The sequence below is a fragment of the Phacochoerus africanus genome, chromosome 7 (genome assembly GCF_016906955.1).
Source record: "Phacochoerus africanus isolate WHEZ1 chromosome 7, ROS_Pafr_v1, whole genome shotgun sequence".
NCBI lineage: Eukaryota > Metazoa > Chordata > Mammalia > Artiodactyla > Suidae > Phacochoerus > Phacochoerus africanus.
Window position 1 is genome coordinate 64,303,520 of NC_062550.1, and position 15,992 is coordinate 64,319,511.

The window sequence follows — 15,992 nt, forward strand, 5'->3', positions numbered from 1 at the left end:
GTATGACTTTTTAATGTCATTAACTGAAGACATACACTGGAGTCTCGAAAGTTATCTCTGACTTTTTTTGGGTTTAAATTTGGCAGTTTGGGGTACAGATGGTCCTCGACTTACAATGGTTGGGCTTAACATTTTTTTCGACTTTAGCAAGGTACGAAAGTGATATGCATCAGGTAGAAATGATACTTCACACTTTGCATTTGATCTTTCCCCGGCGACATGCAGGACAACACTCCCTGGTGATGTCGGGCAGTGGCCGTGAGCACAGCTCCCCGCCAGCCACGTGGTCACAAAAGTGCCTGGCTAATGCCACTGTGCACCCAGACAACCATTCTGTTTTTCACTTTCAGTATAGTATGCAGCATATGACACGAGATATTTCACACTCGATTATAAAAATAGGGTTTTCATTAGATGATTCTGCCCAGCTGCAAGTTAAAGTAAGTGTTCTGAGCAAGTTTAAGGTGGGCTGGGCTAAGTTGTGCTGTTCCATAGGTTAAGGGTACTCAATACATTTTCAACTTGGGATATTTTCAGCTTACAATGGGATTTTGGGGGCGTACCCCATCCTAAGTCTAGGAAGATCTATACTATGAAGCAGAAACATTAGGCTCTTGGGAGTGTGGGGACCTGCCAGGATATTGCACCCCAGGCAGGGGACCGATCCTGGCATCCTAATCTCCAGAATTCTCCTTATTGTTGAATAATTTGCCCTATTTTCAAGGTGCCTGCAAACATACACAATTAAAAAACATTACTTTGGTCGGCTTGTTCATGAAGCTGCAGTGGAATGAACACAGGCCTTGGAGCCAAGCAGACCCGGGGCTAAGTCTGAGCTTTGCCACTTCGTAGCTATGTGATTTGGTGGCATGCTACTTTACCTCTCGTAGCCTCAATTTCCCCTTCTAAAAAGTGAAAATAACATTCCTTCTTTATAGGGTACTTCGGAAGATCAAATGAATTAAACACGTGAAAACTTAGAACAGGGCCTGGAATACAACGAGGTCCCAGTAAATGTTGGCTATTATTTTGTTATTATGAAGTAGATGCATACACCTCACCTCCTTTAATTATCTCACTAAAATTGTATAAGATTTCCTTCCTCCAAAGTAGTCTTTGGACGCTTGAATTTGGAGGAGGGGGGTGATGGGGGTGGGAGGGAGAAGGGGTAGCGTTTCCCCGAGTGAAGCAATCATATAAATAAAACTTCCGTAGGCCATCCCAGAATATAGGCCACCCTTCCCACCCTCCATGAAGAAATGATTTCTCTCTACTGCCTGGGCCATGACCATGGGATAGTTGTAAGGAATTGAGAATTGTATTTGGACACCTGGAACTTCTCATCCTCGCTTCCAGGTGCCATATCTACCTGGTGACAAAGAGCAGCCCCAGAGAAGATTGTGCACCAAAGAACTGTGTTCCCCACTGCAGACACACTCACAGCATAGCATGTGTGAAAGTTTCAGATGCAAGGGATGAAAAATCTCCTCCCAGTCTCCAAGGTGGGGCCCAGGAGACAGCAGGACCAAAGGGCTGAAATTATCCCCAAAGAGGTCGTGGGATGAGAACATCTGAGAAGCACAGATCCCATCCCTCCTCCCTGGAGACTTGTTCATGTCCAGCCCGACCGGGGTGACTCCGCAGAGCTGACCGCACTCCGACACCAGCCTGGCCTAGAGTGTGTTTGTCTATCACTTAATGAGCTTTCAGAAAATCACTATTCAAGAAGTTCTAACACCAAGGACCTGTGGCAATCGAATATAACTTTGGACAAAGCTTTCCTTTTAAATATCCCATAGCAGCCGCAAGTCACTGATTTTGGAACCCAAGGAGTTACTATCAAAAGGAGTTATAATATCACAAGTGCATGTGATAAAATACACATTTATTTTATAGCCCTTTGCTGGTCTGAAGCTTCTAAACATATTCAGCTTCCTGGTTTTGGTGAAAGAAGGAGTGTCCTTCCTACATAGCTATCTAAGGTCTAACTCAGCTTACGCCAATAAAAAGGGTCACCAACAATCAAAGAAAAGGAATCTATTTAAACTGAGGTTTTTCCTTGTGAAACCCATGAACGATGCTACTCTTGGTTTGACTACTGAGAGGCCTAACAGTACCAGCAGTTCGTGGTAAAGTGAGATAAATGAGAACAGATGTTCAACCTTTCTGAGCACCATCAGGCAGGACACTGCTATGCTTTTCTGGATTTCAGTTGCCCATGATGTCAAGGTAGAGGACATGTCTCACTCATCTTCCTACCACCCGGGGAGACTCAGACTTCGGAAAGAATATTAGGATTTGAGAGCTCTGAGATCGGAGACCATTTGGTCGAATCCCCTGTCTTATAACCAGGGTGACCAAGGGCCAGAGAAATGAGAAAGTGAACCCTTCAGACTGTTCTGGCAGAATGGAGGATTAGAACCTGGTCTCTTGACATTCCGATCCCATTCCTTAAAACATGTTATCTGAGCTGACCACGTGTTCCAATTTGTCAGGGAGGGTCCTGGTTCATGTCTATTGTCCTAGTTCACTTACTAGAGTCCCATTTCACTGGCTTAAATGTCTTGGTATGGATCAAAAATTATAAGGCCACTTTAATTACATAATATTGCATTCCCTTCCCATAACTAAGTAAGGGAAGAGTGGAAATGCTGTTTCTTTTAGACCTGGGTGGCTATCTGAATCCTGGGCCATTTGCCCAATGCCCAAGGCCTGACACCTTTTCAGAAGTGTGTACATCGGAGAGGTAACGAATGTTGACAAAATAGAGACTCCCATACTAAGTGAAGTAAGTCAGAAAGAGAAAGACAAATACCATACGATATCACTTATATCTGCAATCTAATATATGGCACAAATAAACCCATCTACAGAAAAGAAACTCATGGACATGGAGAACAGACTTGTGGTTGCCAAGGGGGAGGGGGTGGGAGGGACTGGGGGTTTGGGGTTAGTAGATGCAAACTATTGCATTTGGAGGGGATCAGCAATGAGATTGTGCTGTATAACACAGGGAACTCTATCTGATCACTTGTAATGGAACATGATGGAGGATAATGTGAAAAAAAAAAGAAGTGTGAGAGTGTGTATATGTGTGTGTGTGTATGACTGGGTCACTTTGCTGTACAGCAGAAATTGACAGAACATTGTAAATCAGCTCTAATGGAAAAAATAAAATCTTAAAAAAATAAAGGGTTCAACTATGATCATTGTCCTCTCCCATTAGAGCCTGGGAGAACCTCTGAGCTAACACAGACCCCCCGCCCCCACCCCCAGCTTCTGGCACTGCCACGTGGCTGCCAGGACAGAAGGCAAGATTTCAATGTCAAGCACTCAGGCGGGATGTTTGCGAGATGAAACAAGATACATTTGTCCTGTGACATAAATTCCCATTGTGAAATCATGAATGTTTGAATTGGTTAAGTCAGCGGCGGTGATGAGGTGAAGTCACGGGGGGGTGGGGGGGTGCTGAATGACGCTTTGTGCTTGCACGTCACTCCGCCCGCCTCCCTGTGCCAGCCCGGCCCTCTCTGGAATGCCCCGTTCTCCTCCCATTCCGAGATTCTGAGCTCGGTGCCAAGTCGAGAGCAACATACTTTTACAATATACTGTATCCCTGATTATGTAACATCAATCACTGGGGATGTAATATTGGATGCTTACAACCTCCCTTTACAAACTCTCCCACCCCTGGATCAGATCTTTCTGTACCTTAACATACACCCATGTTAAGGCGTTATTATTCACAATATAAGTACTGATTCTAGAGACCGCTCATGTTGGCCTGGATATGTTTTCTTTCTCTCTTTTCTTTCTTTTCCTCCCTCCCTCTCTCTCTCTCTCCCTCTCTTCTCTCTCTTAAAGGCTGTACCTGTGGCATTTGTAAGTTCCCAGGCTAAGGGTGGAATCGGAGCTGCAGCCACAGCAATGCCAGCCTACACCACAGCCACAGCAATGCCAGATCCAAGCCACACCTGTGGCCTACACCACAGCTCGTGGCAATGCTGGATCCTTAACCCACTGGATGAGCCTGAGGATCAAACCTGCATCCTCACGGATACTAGTTGGGTTTTAACCCCCTGAGCCACGACGGGAACTCCAGGATATGTTTTCTTTTTGATGGAGAAGAAGGGGAAGATGGTTGGGGGTGGGGAACTAGTACTGATCCATTCACCTCTCGAGGTGGTCCCTTGGTCAGCAAGGGCACCCGTCTACCTGGAGGTCTGGGGGTCGGCAGCCTCTTCACATGACTTCCATGCCTGACACAGTGCTCCTCATGTGATACACCTGACAGAGAGCTCTGCTCCCTTCTGTGTGTCCAGGTGCTCACATGAGAGCAGGTGAAGGAGCAGGGCATGGACTGGACTGTATTTCCTGGCTGCCAGCTTTACGGAACTGTCTCTGAGAATATGTTACTTTTTATTTCTTTTTAGGGCTGCACCTGCGGTTTATGGACGTTTCCGGGCCAGGGGTTGAATCAGAGCTGCAGCTGCCGGCCTACGCCACAGCCACAGCAAGCCTGGCTCTGAGCCGCATCTGCAATCTACACCGCAGCTTGGAGTGATGCCAGATCCTTAACCAACTGAACAATGCCAGGGATGGAACTGGCATCCTCACAGAGACAACGCTGGGTCCTTAGCCCGCTGAGCCACAATGAGAACTCCAAGAACACGCTACTTTTAAGAGCAGGTCTAGACCAGAGCTAACTGTCCCATAGGGTGATGCAGCCCTTGACCTTGGCCTCATTAGCTCTGTCCTTTTACCTACTGAGCTCACTTGTCAACAACATAAGACTCAAGAGCACAGCTCATTAGGGCATTTGCCGTGGCACATTTGCATTTACCCAGCTGGAGAGGGGCTCTGAGAGCAGCTAGCATTCTCTATCGAGTAGTTCCTGCCAATGAGAATAACAACAAACACACAGGAGTCAGGGCAGGTCCAGGCGAGAGGAGGAAGGAGCTGCCACGAAGCAAGACCAGAAGCCTCCAATCACAGCCAAGGAAAAGGGGAACAGAAATTCCAAATGGGATTTTTTTTTAGGCTATGCCCCTGGCATGGGGACATTCCCAGGCTGGGGATCGGACCCACACCACAGTTGTGACCTGAGCCACAGCAGTGACAATGCTTGATCGGAGCTATCAGAGAACTCCAAGGATTTTTTTTTTTTTTTTAAATAATGAGAGAGAAAAAACAACAACATCCTGTTACACTCCTTTTGTGTCTGAAGAGGCAGCCTCGTCCATCTGATTCCTGCCTTTATGTGAAACTTCAGTAAACCCACCTCTGCTTTCCCTGGCGTAGCAGGTGGCTACTCCGAAAGCGGGAAACACAGGGGGCAGGGAGAGGAAAGGACACGAGAGCCCAGACTGGGGTGGGGGCGGCTGCAAGGGGACAGCCAGGGCAGAATGGGATGAGGGGAGTGGTGGGTGCCTGGCCTGCAGGATGCTTGCTCGCTGACTCTGTCACGGAAGCGAGGCCAGCAGCTGTGACATGCTCAGCAGGGGGAAGAGGTGTCTGTCGGGGCGCTGGACTCAGACTGTGTCGGCTGGGGGCGGGGGGTTAACTAAGAGAACAAATCACTTCTCATTTTTGAATTTGCCATCAACAAAACAAAACAAAAGGTCCTGCTCTGGGGAATGAGCGATCCAATTAAGGAGATGCCCTGGAAGCACCCCAGGGTTTGAGGCCCCTCATCATCTGGTCCTAAGGACAAGTTTAAAAGAATGACTTCGAGCTTCCAACCTGGGCAGAAAGATGTGAACCAAACGCATGATGCACTGCTATTCAACAGAACAAGGAGCAAAGTAGGTTTTTTTTTTCTTTTTCTTTTTTCTTTCTTTCTTGTTTGGCCACCTCCTGGCATGTGGAATTCCCAGGCCAAGGATCAGATCTGTGCTGTAGCTGCATCCCGTTCTGCAGCTGTGAAAGCTGGCTCCTTTAACCACTGTGCCTGGTGGGGACTGAACCTGCATGCTGGTGCTGCAGAGATGGCACCGATCCCACTGTGCCACCGAGGAACTCCCAAAGTAGGGTTTTTATACCCTATTTCTATACCCAGACACCCACGTGGAACTACATCCAGGGCCACAATTTGACTCAGGTCTTTTGTTGTGTTTCCTACCCCTGATCTTAGGACCACTGATGCTCACCAGAGCAGAGCCGTGCCTGTGACACCTGAGCTAAGCACTGGGGGTAAGCACACTGCCAGACACTCCCTTTGGTGCATGAAGAGGAGACCCTCGGGCCAAGGCAGAGGTCAGAGGTTTTGGGTCTCCTTTCTTCCTACAGCTTATGTTACTCCTGCTTAAAAATCTTCAGTGACCACCCTCCCCTCTCCCCTGACCATTGTTGAAGCAGGGGGATGGCTCACGGCTTTAGTTATTCTCTCTATTTAGGGACTGTTTGGGGTTTTTCATCAGCAAAACCATGGCACAGTGGTTAAAGGATCCAGCTCTACAACCCAAGTGATCCGATTATTCTCCTTTCCAAGGATGCACTCTATCCTGTGTCCTCCGGGAGCCTTCTCCACTTCATCCCTGCTTATCAGAATCCTTCGAGGACTCAGCCTTCAAGGAATCCTCCGGAACCACCTCCTTCAGGAAGCTGAACCTGCTGCCTGTACCTGGCTGTAAACTCCCCTTCCACTGGCTCTTTATGGTACCTCTTATTGTTATTTTTTGATACTTACAGGTATGTCTATCCCATTCCCCCCTGCCACCCTTCCCCAGATTATGAGCTGCAGAGAATCAAGGGTAGACCTTAGTCATATCAGCATTTGCCCCAGGGTCTCATACATAGTACTCAACAAATGTTTGTTGAATGAAAAATGGATCACGGAAATAAGAATAACGAAGGCGTCAGAGGAACAGTGGGGCCTCTGGGATGTGGCTATGTCTCAGGCAAGGAGAGAGGTTTCCTTGGTACCTTCTTCGTGGTTCTGGTGCAGTATGACTTCTGGCTGCGTGTGTATCGAGTTTCCGGGGTGGAAGAACGGTGAAAAAAGAATCCGAGGTTTCCTCTGCTTCAGAATATGCTGAAGGAGTTCGTAGAGCACATCACCTAGAAAGAAAAAGAAAAGAGACAAAGAGAAATGGGAACAGTGCATTCAGCAACCATGGACTGAGCATTAACTCTGCACCTGGACAGAGTCCCAAGGACACGATGGTGAGGAAGACAGGCCTGCCACCTACCCACGTGGAGCTTATAGGGGACAGGATGTGACACTGAAATGCAGAAGGTCAGAGCCACCAAAAAAGCAGGCTTTTTTTTTTTTTTTTGAACTTTTTTGATTATGAAAGTCATATACAAAAGAACGTATAAAAATTGCAGGAAGCTAGAAAGAAAACAAAAAACTACCTATAATCCTATCCCTAAGAGACCCAATCCTTGTAAATACTACTTACAGTATTACGTAGTTACATAATCAGAATCAGGCTTATCATAGTTTCTTTTTTCCCTCCACATGATTCAGCTGCTATAGTAGCTACATAATAATAGCCCATCACAGGGATGTACCAGACTTCATAAGAAACTTACATTGTCCCAACTAATTGCTACTATTTTAATAAAAAAAAAATATCCTTTTCATATCTACTTGGTTTGCATTTCAGATTAATCAAAGAAGCATTACAAAGTCAAGAAGGAGAAAAGGTTTTAATGTTTTGATGACAACTTATGGAGTCATCACAGAAATCTTCCTGAGAGAGGAAAAACATGCTTTTCTAATCCACCCCAATCCCAGGCAGGAAAAGAATAAATATGAAAAAACTTCACAGCCGGTCAGAGGTGCTGACTATTGAAGACACCCTCTAAGAGACAGGCTTATTCTGGGATGTTCCCCTCTAAAAATACACACAGGCATTGCGTCAAGGTTCCACAATCTCTAGAAAACCGTCTTTAGACGTCAGCCCCTCGCAGAGGATGGTGGGGGCTGGTCTGAGCCGGAGGCCTTCTGTTGCGATATATTTGGTATTTGAAGGGTCCACTGAGTAGTCAATTAGCAAAAAAAACCTGTCATGGTCTTGTCCCTCCCCTTTGACTTAGATCCAAGTTCCAAAATGCAGGTGGGTGCCTCCAAACCCCTTAGGGGGTGGGTGATGAATCTTTAAAATACCACAGGCTTTTCTGACTGTCCCCCCACGCCCTTCCACAGACAGCTATGCAGTCAACAACTGTACCAAACAATGGGCTTTTGTCTCTAATTTTAGCCATTTTTAACAGATACTTTAATTAACAACTTAATTTAACTGCATATCTTGGGCTATTGCTAATTTATTATTCTTCTTCTTTTTCTTTGCAACTCAGCCTGAAACCTGAGAAACACTCCGAGGGAATGCCTTTCTTTCTGCAAACTTCTGCACCATGTCTACTTGCACCAAATAAAGTTCCATGATACCCTGTCCCAAGTGATTCCTGAGGTCTCCTTGTGTCTTTGACTTTGTCCCTTCCCCTGCCTTTGAATTCTGCTCATTATTCACATAACTCACTGCCACTGCTGTGATCAAACAAAGCGAAAGACTTTTAAGGAGCTGAAGACCCTATGCCGCTTGGGTATTTCCTTTTAGTGGGATGGGTGAGGGGATGCAGAAGTGTTCGGAACCAGACTTAAAAACGCTCTGTGTGAAGTTCCCGTTGTGGCTCGGTGGGTTAAGGATCTGACATTGCCGTGAGCTTTGGTGTAGGTCACAGAAGTGGCTTGGATCCCATGTTGCTGTGGCTGTGCGTAGGGCAGCAGCTGTAGCTCCGATTTGACCCCTCGCCCGGGGACTTCCATGGGCCACAGGTACAGCCCTAAAAAGACACAAGAAAAAACAACCCCCCAAACCCCCCAAAACGCTCTGTGTAAGGTGGCATCATGACACACGAGTGACAGTGTGTGGAGCTGTCATAACTCAAACCCAGTCGTCATGGTGACGCTCTCTCTGATGAGACGAGGATACAGAGCCTGAAATACGGGCCTATTTTAATGATTCGTATTTTAATCACTTACAAAAATAAGTCCCTAATCAACACTTTGTTTCTTCTGGTTTAGGGCAAATGTCTTCCTGAACTTTTCTGAATGTGCTCGGCCTCCCGATGCTGGGGTTCTATCCTGTGGGTCTGAGCAATGCTTTATTTCTGTAGTAGCCAAAGAGAGAATGAAAACACGGAGGAAATGGGTTCCTGATAATTACTATCACTAACAAAAATGGTCAGTGATGAGTGTACCCGTGTTGGAAGGGGAGGCCAGGAAATACAGATTTAGAGTCTGTGAGGGTGTTGCACTGCTGGTGTGCAGGGAAGGCACAGGCTGCTGGCTGGGGCTGGGGGTGGGCAGCTCCTCTGCACCAGACGACCTTGAGCAGCTCCTAGAACATCTCTGTGAAATGCAAATATCTCCCTTGGAAGAGGAGGCTGGGATCTGGGTCTGGGCACAGCACATGCCACACCCAGCTCCTCCCTGGAGGTCACCCCAGGGGCTAGAGGAGCCCTGCGTGTGGTGGCCGGGCTACTTGCCTCTCCGTTTCCACTGCTCTACGTGTACAGAGACAGGGAGACCACAGAGCGGGGGCCCTTTCCCTTCCCCAGGCCTCAGCGCCTCGTCTGTAAAACGGTGATGGCAGCAGCACCTGCCTCCCAGGACGCTTGGAAGGATGTGACGAGGTGACCATGGAATGAGCTCATCACAGCATCGGGCAAACAGTGAGAACTCTGCAGACGCCAGCTGTGTGACCACTACTGTCACCAGGGACATCATGAAAGTGGTTTAGGACAGACCTTCGACCCTGAAGGAGGTCTCCCAAGGAGAACGGAAGAGGAGTGTCTGGGTCATGGTCAAGGTGACCTTCCCCCTTCATGAAGGTCAAGGCTAACTGAGGCCATTCCTCCATCTCGGTCTCTCCGGATGCTTCACCCTGGCCTGGTGGGCTAAGCCCTCAGAGACGCCACCATGTGCTCTGCCCCATCCTTTCCCAGGCCTTTGGTGCTGCCGCTCCTCAGCCTCTTATCCCAAAGCTGAAATAGGGAGCCAGGCCGAGGAGGTTTCTTGGGGGAGCAGGAGAGCGAGGGAGGGGCCGATCAGGCAGACCTTGGCCAGTTCCTTACCTAAACCCCCAGAACCAGCAAGTTAACAGTGACATGTGCCACCTGTGACAGCTGGCTAATGGCCAGGTTCCGGGCCAAGAAAAAACTCAATTCTAAGACCATAGGGCACGGCCACAATTGGATCAGCTCATTCACAGACACGTTTCCTCAGCAACCAGGAGCTCAGTGGGGGACCGTGGCTGGCTCAGAACACACACATCACTACTCTGGGGGAAAAACCAAGCTGCCGTGCATGCCGGCTGTGTGTGACTGGCAGTAACAGTGTGCCTGGTAATGGCTTGGCGTCTTCGAAGGAGGCTATAGGTTTCTTGGAGGGACTTGAACTTGTGTGCAGTAAAAGGGTCCCTGCCTCCCCTTCCCCTGCCAAGAAGTAGCTTTGGCTGAGCACTTCCGTGATGGGCAGCGGGCCACAACATACGCGAAACCACGTTTGGACTGCTCTAGTCGACAGAAAGTTCTACTGTTGAGTTGGAATCTGGCCTCTTCTGCAACCTCATCTATACTGGTTCTTAATTTTGGCTTCTGGAGCAGCACAGAATGTGTGTCCCATCTACAACAGCTTCCTAAATAAATAAAAGTCCCCCCCCCTCCATCTCCACTGGCCCCCAATTCCTCCAACACTCAGGCTGTTCTCTTGCTATACATGCCTTTCTTGGGGGCGGGGGCACGCCCGAGGCACGCAGATGTTCCCGGGCCAGGGATCAAACCCGAGCCACAGCAGTGACAATGCTGAATCCTTAACTGCTAGGCCCCCAGGGACCTCCCTCTTGCCACATTCCTAAAATCTTCATCGTGAGAGATCACATCTCTAAAGTGAAGTTAACAAAAAGATCTCTGAAATGAGATATTTAAAATAAGTTATATTTATTTGCTGCTCTATAGAGAGCCTGAGCCATGGCACTGTATATCTTGGCTAATGACCACTGGCTTGAATTCAAAGGCACTGTTCAAGAAACTCTTGGTACTTTCGATCCTTGATAAATATTCTCTGCTTTCCCAGCAAACAAGTCACTAGTATCAACTGGAAAAGACACTTCTATTGTACTAAGCAATGGAACCAAGGCTATTGTTCACAGGACAATAGCTTTTGCTTGGTTCTCCCCTCTATCTTCGTGCATATGTGCATACACACATAGTTCACACACCCACGTACATGTGGAGAAGTAGATCTGACATGAAGCTAGTGAGTTTCAGGGGCCTTCATGTGCATAGTCCCAGGGGAGGAGCCCTAGAACTACATATGCACCCTCAAATTATAAACTTCAGGTCCCATAAGCCCTAGATAAGCTCCTAGATACAGGCACAGGCACACACCCCCCCCCCAAGCTAAACACTCACGCACAATTTTTTATTCGTGATCTTAATGTGAAAAGCCAGCCGTCTACTCTGAGAATCCTCAATTCTATTATTTCATTTGCCATTTGTTTCAAACGAACAGTAGAGAGTGAACAAAACCATCACAGGTTGCCTTAGCAATTTTACTAGTCTTGGAAGACCCTGAACATAAAGACACTATTTAGGGGGTTCAACTTATCTAAGCTGCTTTACTTTTAGAGGAAAGAACTTGGGCTCTGGGGCCAGCAAGTCCCAGGTTTGAAGCCTGGTTCCTCTATTTGTCAGTGGCATGCCCTGAAGCCGACTCTTTTTTCTCTTTCAAGTTTAGTTCAAGGCTAAATTAAATATCCTTTTGTTTCAAATGAGCATGATGCCCAGACATGGCAGGGCTGTTGTGAGGATTAAATGAGATGATGCGTTCAAGCACCAGCCCCACGTTGGCTGTCACATGAGCTCAGGAGATGGTACCTCTTGTGATTATGATAATTAGCAACAGACATGTCGTGGAAAAAAACACAACCACCTGGAAACTCTTTGCTTTGCTTCAATACTTTTGTTTTTAAAGCACACAACTAAGTTTCAGAAAGTCATTCATATGAATGGAACTTTCTCCTTCCAGCTGACATCATTTCATAAGACACATCTGTTCAGTCTCTCTCTCCCCTTCTAGTTCATCTTCAACTTCTTTCTATGAGTTTCTTCCCTTTAGTATTTGAGTAGACTCAAGATTTTCTTGTCTCTCTCTCTGTCACACACACACACACACACACACACTCTCTCTCTCTCTCTCTCTCTGTCCTCATCTTCTCCTCCAGGTGCTGCTCCCATCTCTCCCCACATTGCAGCCAAACCCTCCCTCCCCGCCAGGAGCTGTCCAGCTCTGTTATGGCCACCCCCTCTCTGTCCACTGCCCAGGGCCCTGCAGCTCCAACCTTGTCCCAAGTGCTCTTGCTGGGTCACCTCCCTGTTGTCAAACCCAAAGGGCAAAGGTACCTAGGGACCTGTCTGCCTCTCAGCGACAGCATCACCACTGGTCACCACCAGTCACCACCTCCTTGTTGAGACCACCCCACAGCTCCAGACATTCCCTGGTTTTCATTCTCCTGGTTTTCTTCCCACTTCTCTGCTCTCCCTCCTTCCTTCTCCAACTACGTGAAGGCTCCCAGGGCAATCTTTCTCCCTGCGTAATCTATGTCATCCCCTCCCATGGCTACAGGCAGCTCATCTGTGCTACATCGACTCCAGGTGAGCCTCTCTTCTCAACTTCAGAAGCTCCCACATCCTCCTTCCTCCTGATGCATGTCACCCAGGCACCCCCCACATTAGGTGTTTGACATAAAAGCCTTTATAACCCACACGGTGTTTCCTGGTTCAATACATGGCTGGCTGATGGGGCCAGAAACCCGGGTCTCAGCCTTAACCCCTCTGTCCTTCTCATCCAAAGCTAAGCAGTCACCAAGACTCAGAGCCTCTGCGCCTTCTAACTTCCGTGAATCACCCCCTTGGCCCTGCTGGCCACCAGTTTATGACACTGCTGCTGTGCCTACGTGCCAACTGCTCCATATCCTACTTCTCACTTCCGCACCATGCCATGCCAATCTCTGCTTCAGACTCTGCATGGGGTCTACCTGTCTTTAAAAGAGCATTTCAAGTCCGGAGTGTGATCTGCATGGCCCTGCACTGAAGAAAACAAGTGACTCTCAGTGAATGACCATAAAGCTGTAGTGTCCTCTGTGTGGATATTCTCTACATTTGTTTGGCAAGTCCCCTACCGGGGGTGGCTGGGGCATTTCCAGTTTTGCCAATCACACATGAAATTGCGAAGGGGATCTTCTTTGCCTCCCTCTTGGATTGTTTCCTTGGGACATTTTCCTGAACTGGTGTGATATGGAAAATATGGGTGAAGTTAGTTGCAAAGTTCTTATTCTACTTTGCATGTTCTCCGGAAGGCTGGGAGCAAGGCATAGTGTCATTGACAATGCGACCCAGAGCCTCTCCCCCGACGGTTTCACAACATTGAACTTCTTGGGTTCAGCAGGTTTAAAGCAGAATCTTGACATTATTCGCATTTGCATTTTTCGGCAATGATTTACTAGGTACATAGGTGCCTGTGAGGATTCTCTGAAGTAACACGTTCTTCTATTTGCACACTGTTCTCTTTTCTCTTTCTCTCTCTTCTGTTTTTATTCAGAGATTTTAGTTTCCTTCTGACCAAGTCTTTAAAAAAAAAAAAAAAAAAAGCACACATGGTGTGCAAGGGATACTTCTCAGAGGTGTCAGAAAATTCTGCCTGTCCTTTCTGCCTGTGACAGGTTCAAAATGAAGTGTAAGGTCTGGGTCCCTTTAAGTTCATCATAAATTCAACAGTGAAAACCCCAGCACAGACACACGCCTGGGGGATCCCTGGTGGCATGACAGGCCCATTCCCATCATGGGACGGCTTGGCTTTCCAACTCTGCTCCATCTAAGTTTCCAACATTCCCGTCCATTTTTGTAGGCTGATTGAATTACACACTTTTCCCTGCATACAGAATGCCTCTGGGATGATAAAAATAAACTACTTTTTACTTAGGGACAAATAGTTGAAACATAATTGCTGGCTATGTCTTACAGGTAGAGATCCTGAGAAAAAAAGGGAGTGGGCTGTGGGGAAATTTGAATATTACATTTAAGACGAGAATAAATCAGTTAGAAAAGATGGCTAGCAAGTCAACTGTCTTTAGCCGGATATAGAGTATAATTTAGGATAAACCATAGAATAAGCGCAAGAGGAAATAAAAATATTGCAGGAGCTCTCCTGTGGCTCAGTGGGTTAGGGATCCGGTGTTGTCACTGCTGTGGTGTGGGTTCGATCCCTGGCCCTGGAAATTTTGTGTGCTGTGGGTGCAGCCAAAAAAAAAAAAAAAAAGGATATATTGAAAATAAAAATAGTGTGACCTAAGTATGCACTTTAAATATGCACTAGAGGAAGTCCTGCATGTTTTACACGTTATAATCTCACTCTGCACAGCAGAGGGATCAGTTATCACCAACGTTTCACCAGTGGGACACTTGAGGTGCTAAGAAATTCAGTGATTTTCTTGTGGAGGACTTACATAAGGATTTCTCTGGTGTGTAACACACTTACTTTTGGTCTGTTTGCTCAATGACACAGCAGGAGAAGAAAGAAGCAGGAGTTCCCACTGTGGCTCAGTGGTTAACGAATCCGACTAGGAACCATGACGTTGCAGGTTTGATCCCTGGCCTTGCTCAGTGGGTTAAGGATCTGGCGTTACCGTGAGGTGTGATGCAGTTCGAAGACATGGCTTGGATCCTGCATTGCTGTGGTTCTGGTGTAGGCTGGCAGCTACAGCTCCGATTAGACCCCTAGCCTGGGAACCTACATATGCCGCAGGAGAGGCCCTAGAAAAGACAAAAAAAAAAAAAAAAGAAGAAGAAGAAGAAAGAAGCAACTCTGGGTGAATTTAGTCAAGGGTCACGTCTGCTGGAACTTCCACACTTCATGGCTAAAATTTCCCTTCTGTGACCCATACCTTCGCATTCTGTGACTTGATTCTATGACAGCTAGTTGACACAACCACTCAATCCAGCAAACCACCTACCACTGCTTAACTGAAATTAACAGGTAAGTTGGTTTCTAAGGAAGTATCTGTAAAGACCAGTATTTTCAGTTTAATCTTTGAAGGAAGTTTTACTATATTTGAAGGTCACAAGCAAAGCATGTTTCCAAAGACAAAGATGCTGGTGGGTTGGAGAGGGAAGAAATGCTTTGTAGTATCAAAAACTGATTTCCTTAGTAAAACGCCAAAACATTTTTTGCTGAATTAAATTGAAAGAACTTTGAAAATACACTTGTTTTTCCTTTTTTTAAAAAAAGCATTGGTAGAAAGTCTAACATGAGTTCAATTAACATGGGTTTATTTTGCTTATTTAAATAATGCATTAATTCATGCCACCTAAATGTCTTGCAATGGGTAATTCTATATAAGAGTTAATAGCCATGCAAATTTATCTGTTCCTTCTTATTTATGTGCTTTCTCAGAGTCTCAAAGTGGTCAAGTAACACATCGGAGTTATCCACTGCAAGACATTCACTGAATTCAGGAAATTCAATGAAATTCCTTTGAATTGAAATCATCCCAGACCACTGAATGTGGTATCTAGGAGCTCAAGGACTAGGTAAAATAAACACATCCGGGTAAGGTTTTATAAAATGGCAATTCCTTTACATTTCTTCCTTAACTTTGCAAATGTTATGAATTTGTCATCCTGCTGTATCCTCTGATAGGGAGATTATTTCAAAGAACAGGTCCCATTTATATGTAAAACCTAGACGGCTTCTGTTTGGAGATGATATTTAAAGACATTCTGAATGTTCCTGCTTTATTCAAGGTGTTCCTTTGTCCTGGAAGGGGACAGGAGAAGCGTAGCTGGGAAACTGGTCGAAGAACGTGGCGTTCAGAAGGGCTACTATACTTGACTTAAGGTATCTTAATAGTTCAAGTAATTACAATTCCTTGAGCTTCCATTCTCTCCTCTCTACATTTGGGATGAGCTGTATCAAGGAATGTTAT

At 46.5% G+C, this 15,992-nt stretch overlaps 1 protein-coding gene across 4 annotated transcripts in view; it reads right to left on the bottom strand.

Moving 5' to 3' along the window:
* Window positions 1–15,992, bottom strand: part of ETV6 (ETS variant transcription factor 6) — a 251,284-nt gene that overhangs the window by 31,900 nt on the left and 203,392 nt on the right. For all 4 annotated transcript variants that reach the window (XM_047787530.1, XM_047787531.1, XM_047787532.1 and 1 more), the window contains one exon: window positions 6,925–7,059. In XM_047787530.1, coding sequence (XP_047643486.1) covers window positions 6,925–7,059 — 135 coding nt within the window. The remainder of the gene's footprint in view (window positions 1–6,924; window positions 7,060–15,992) is intronic.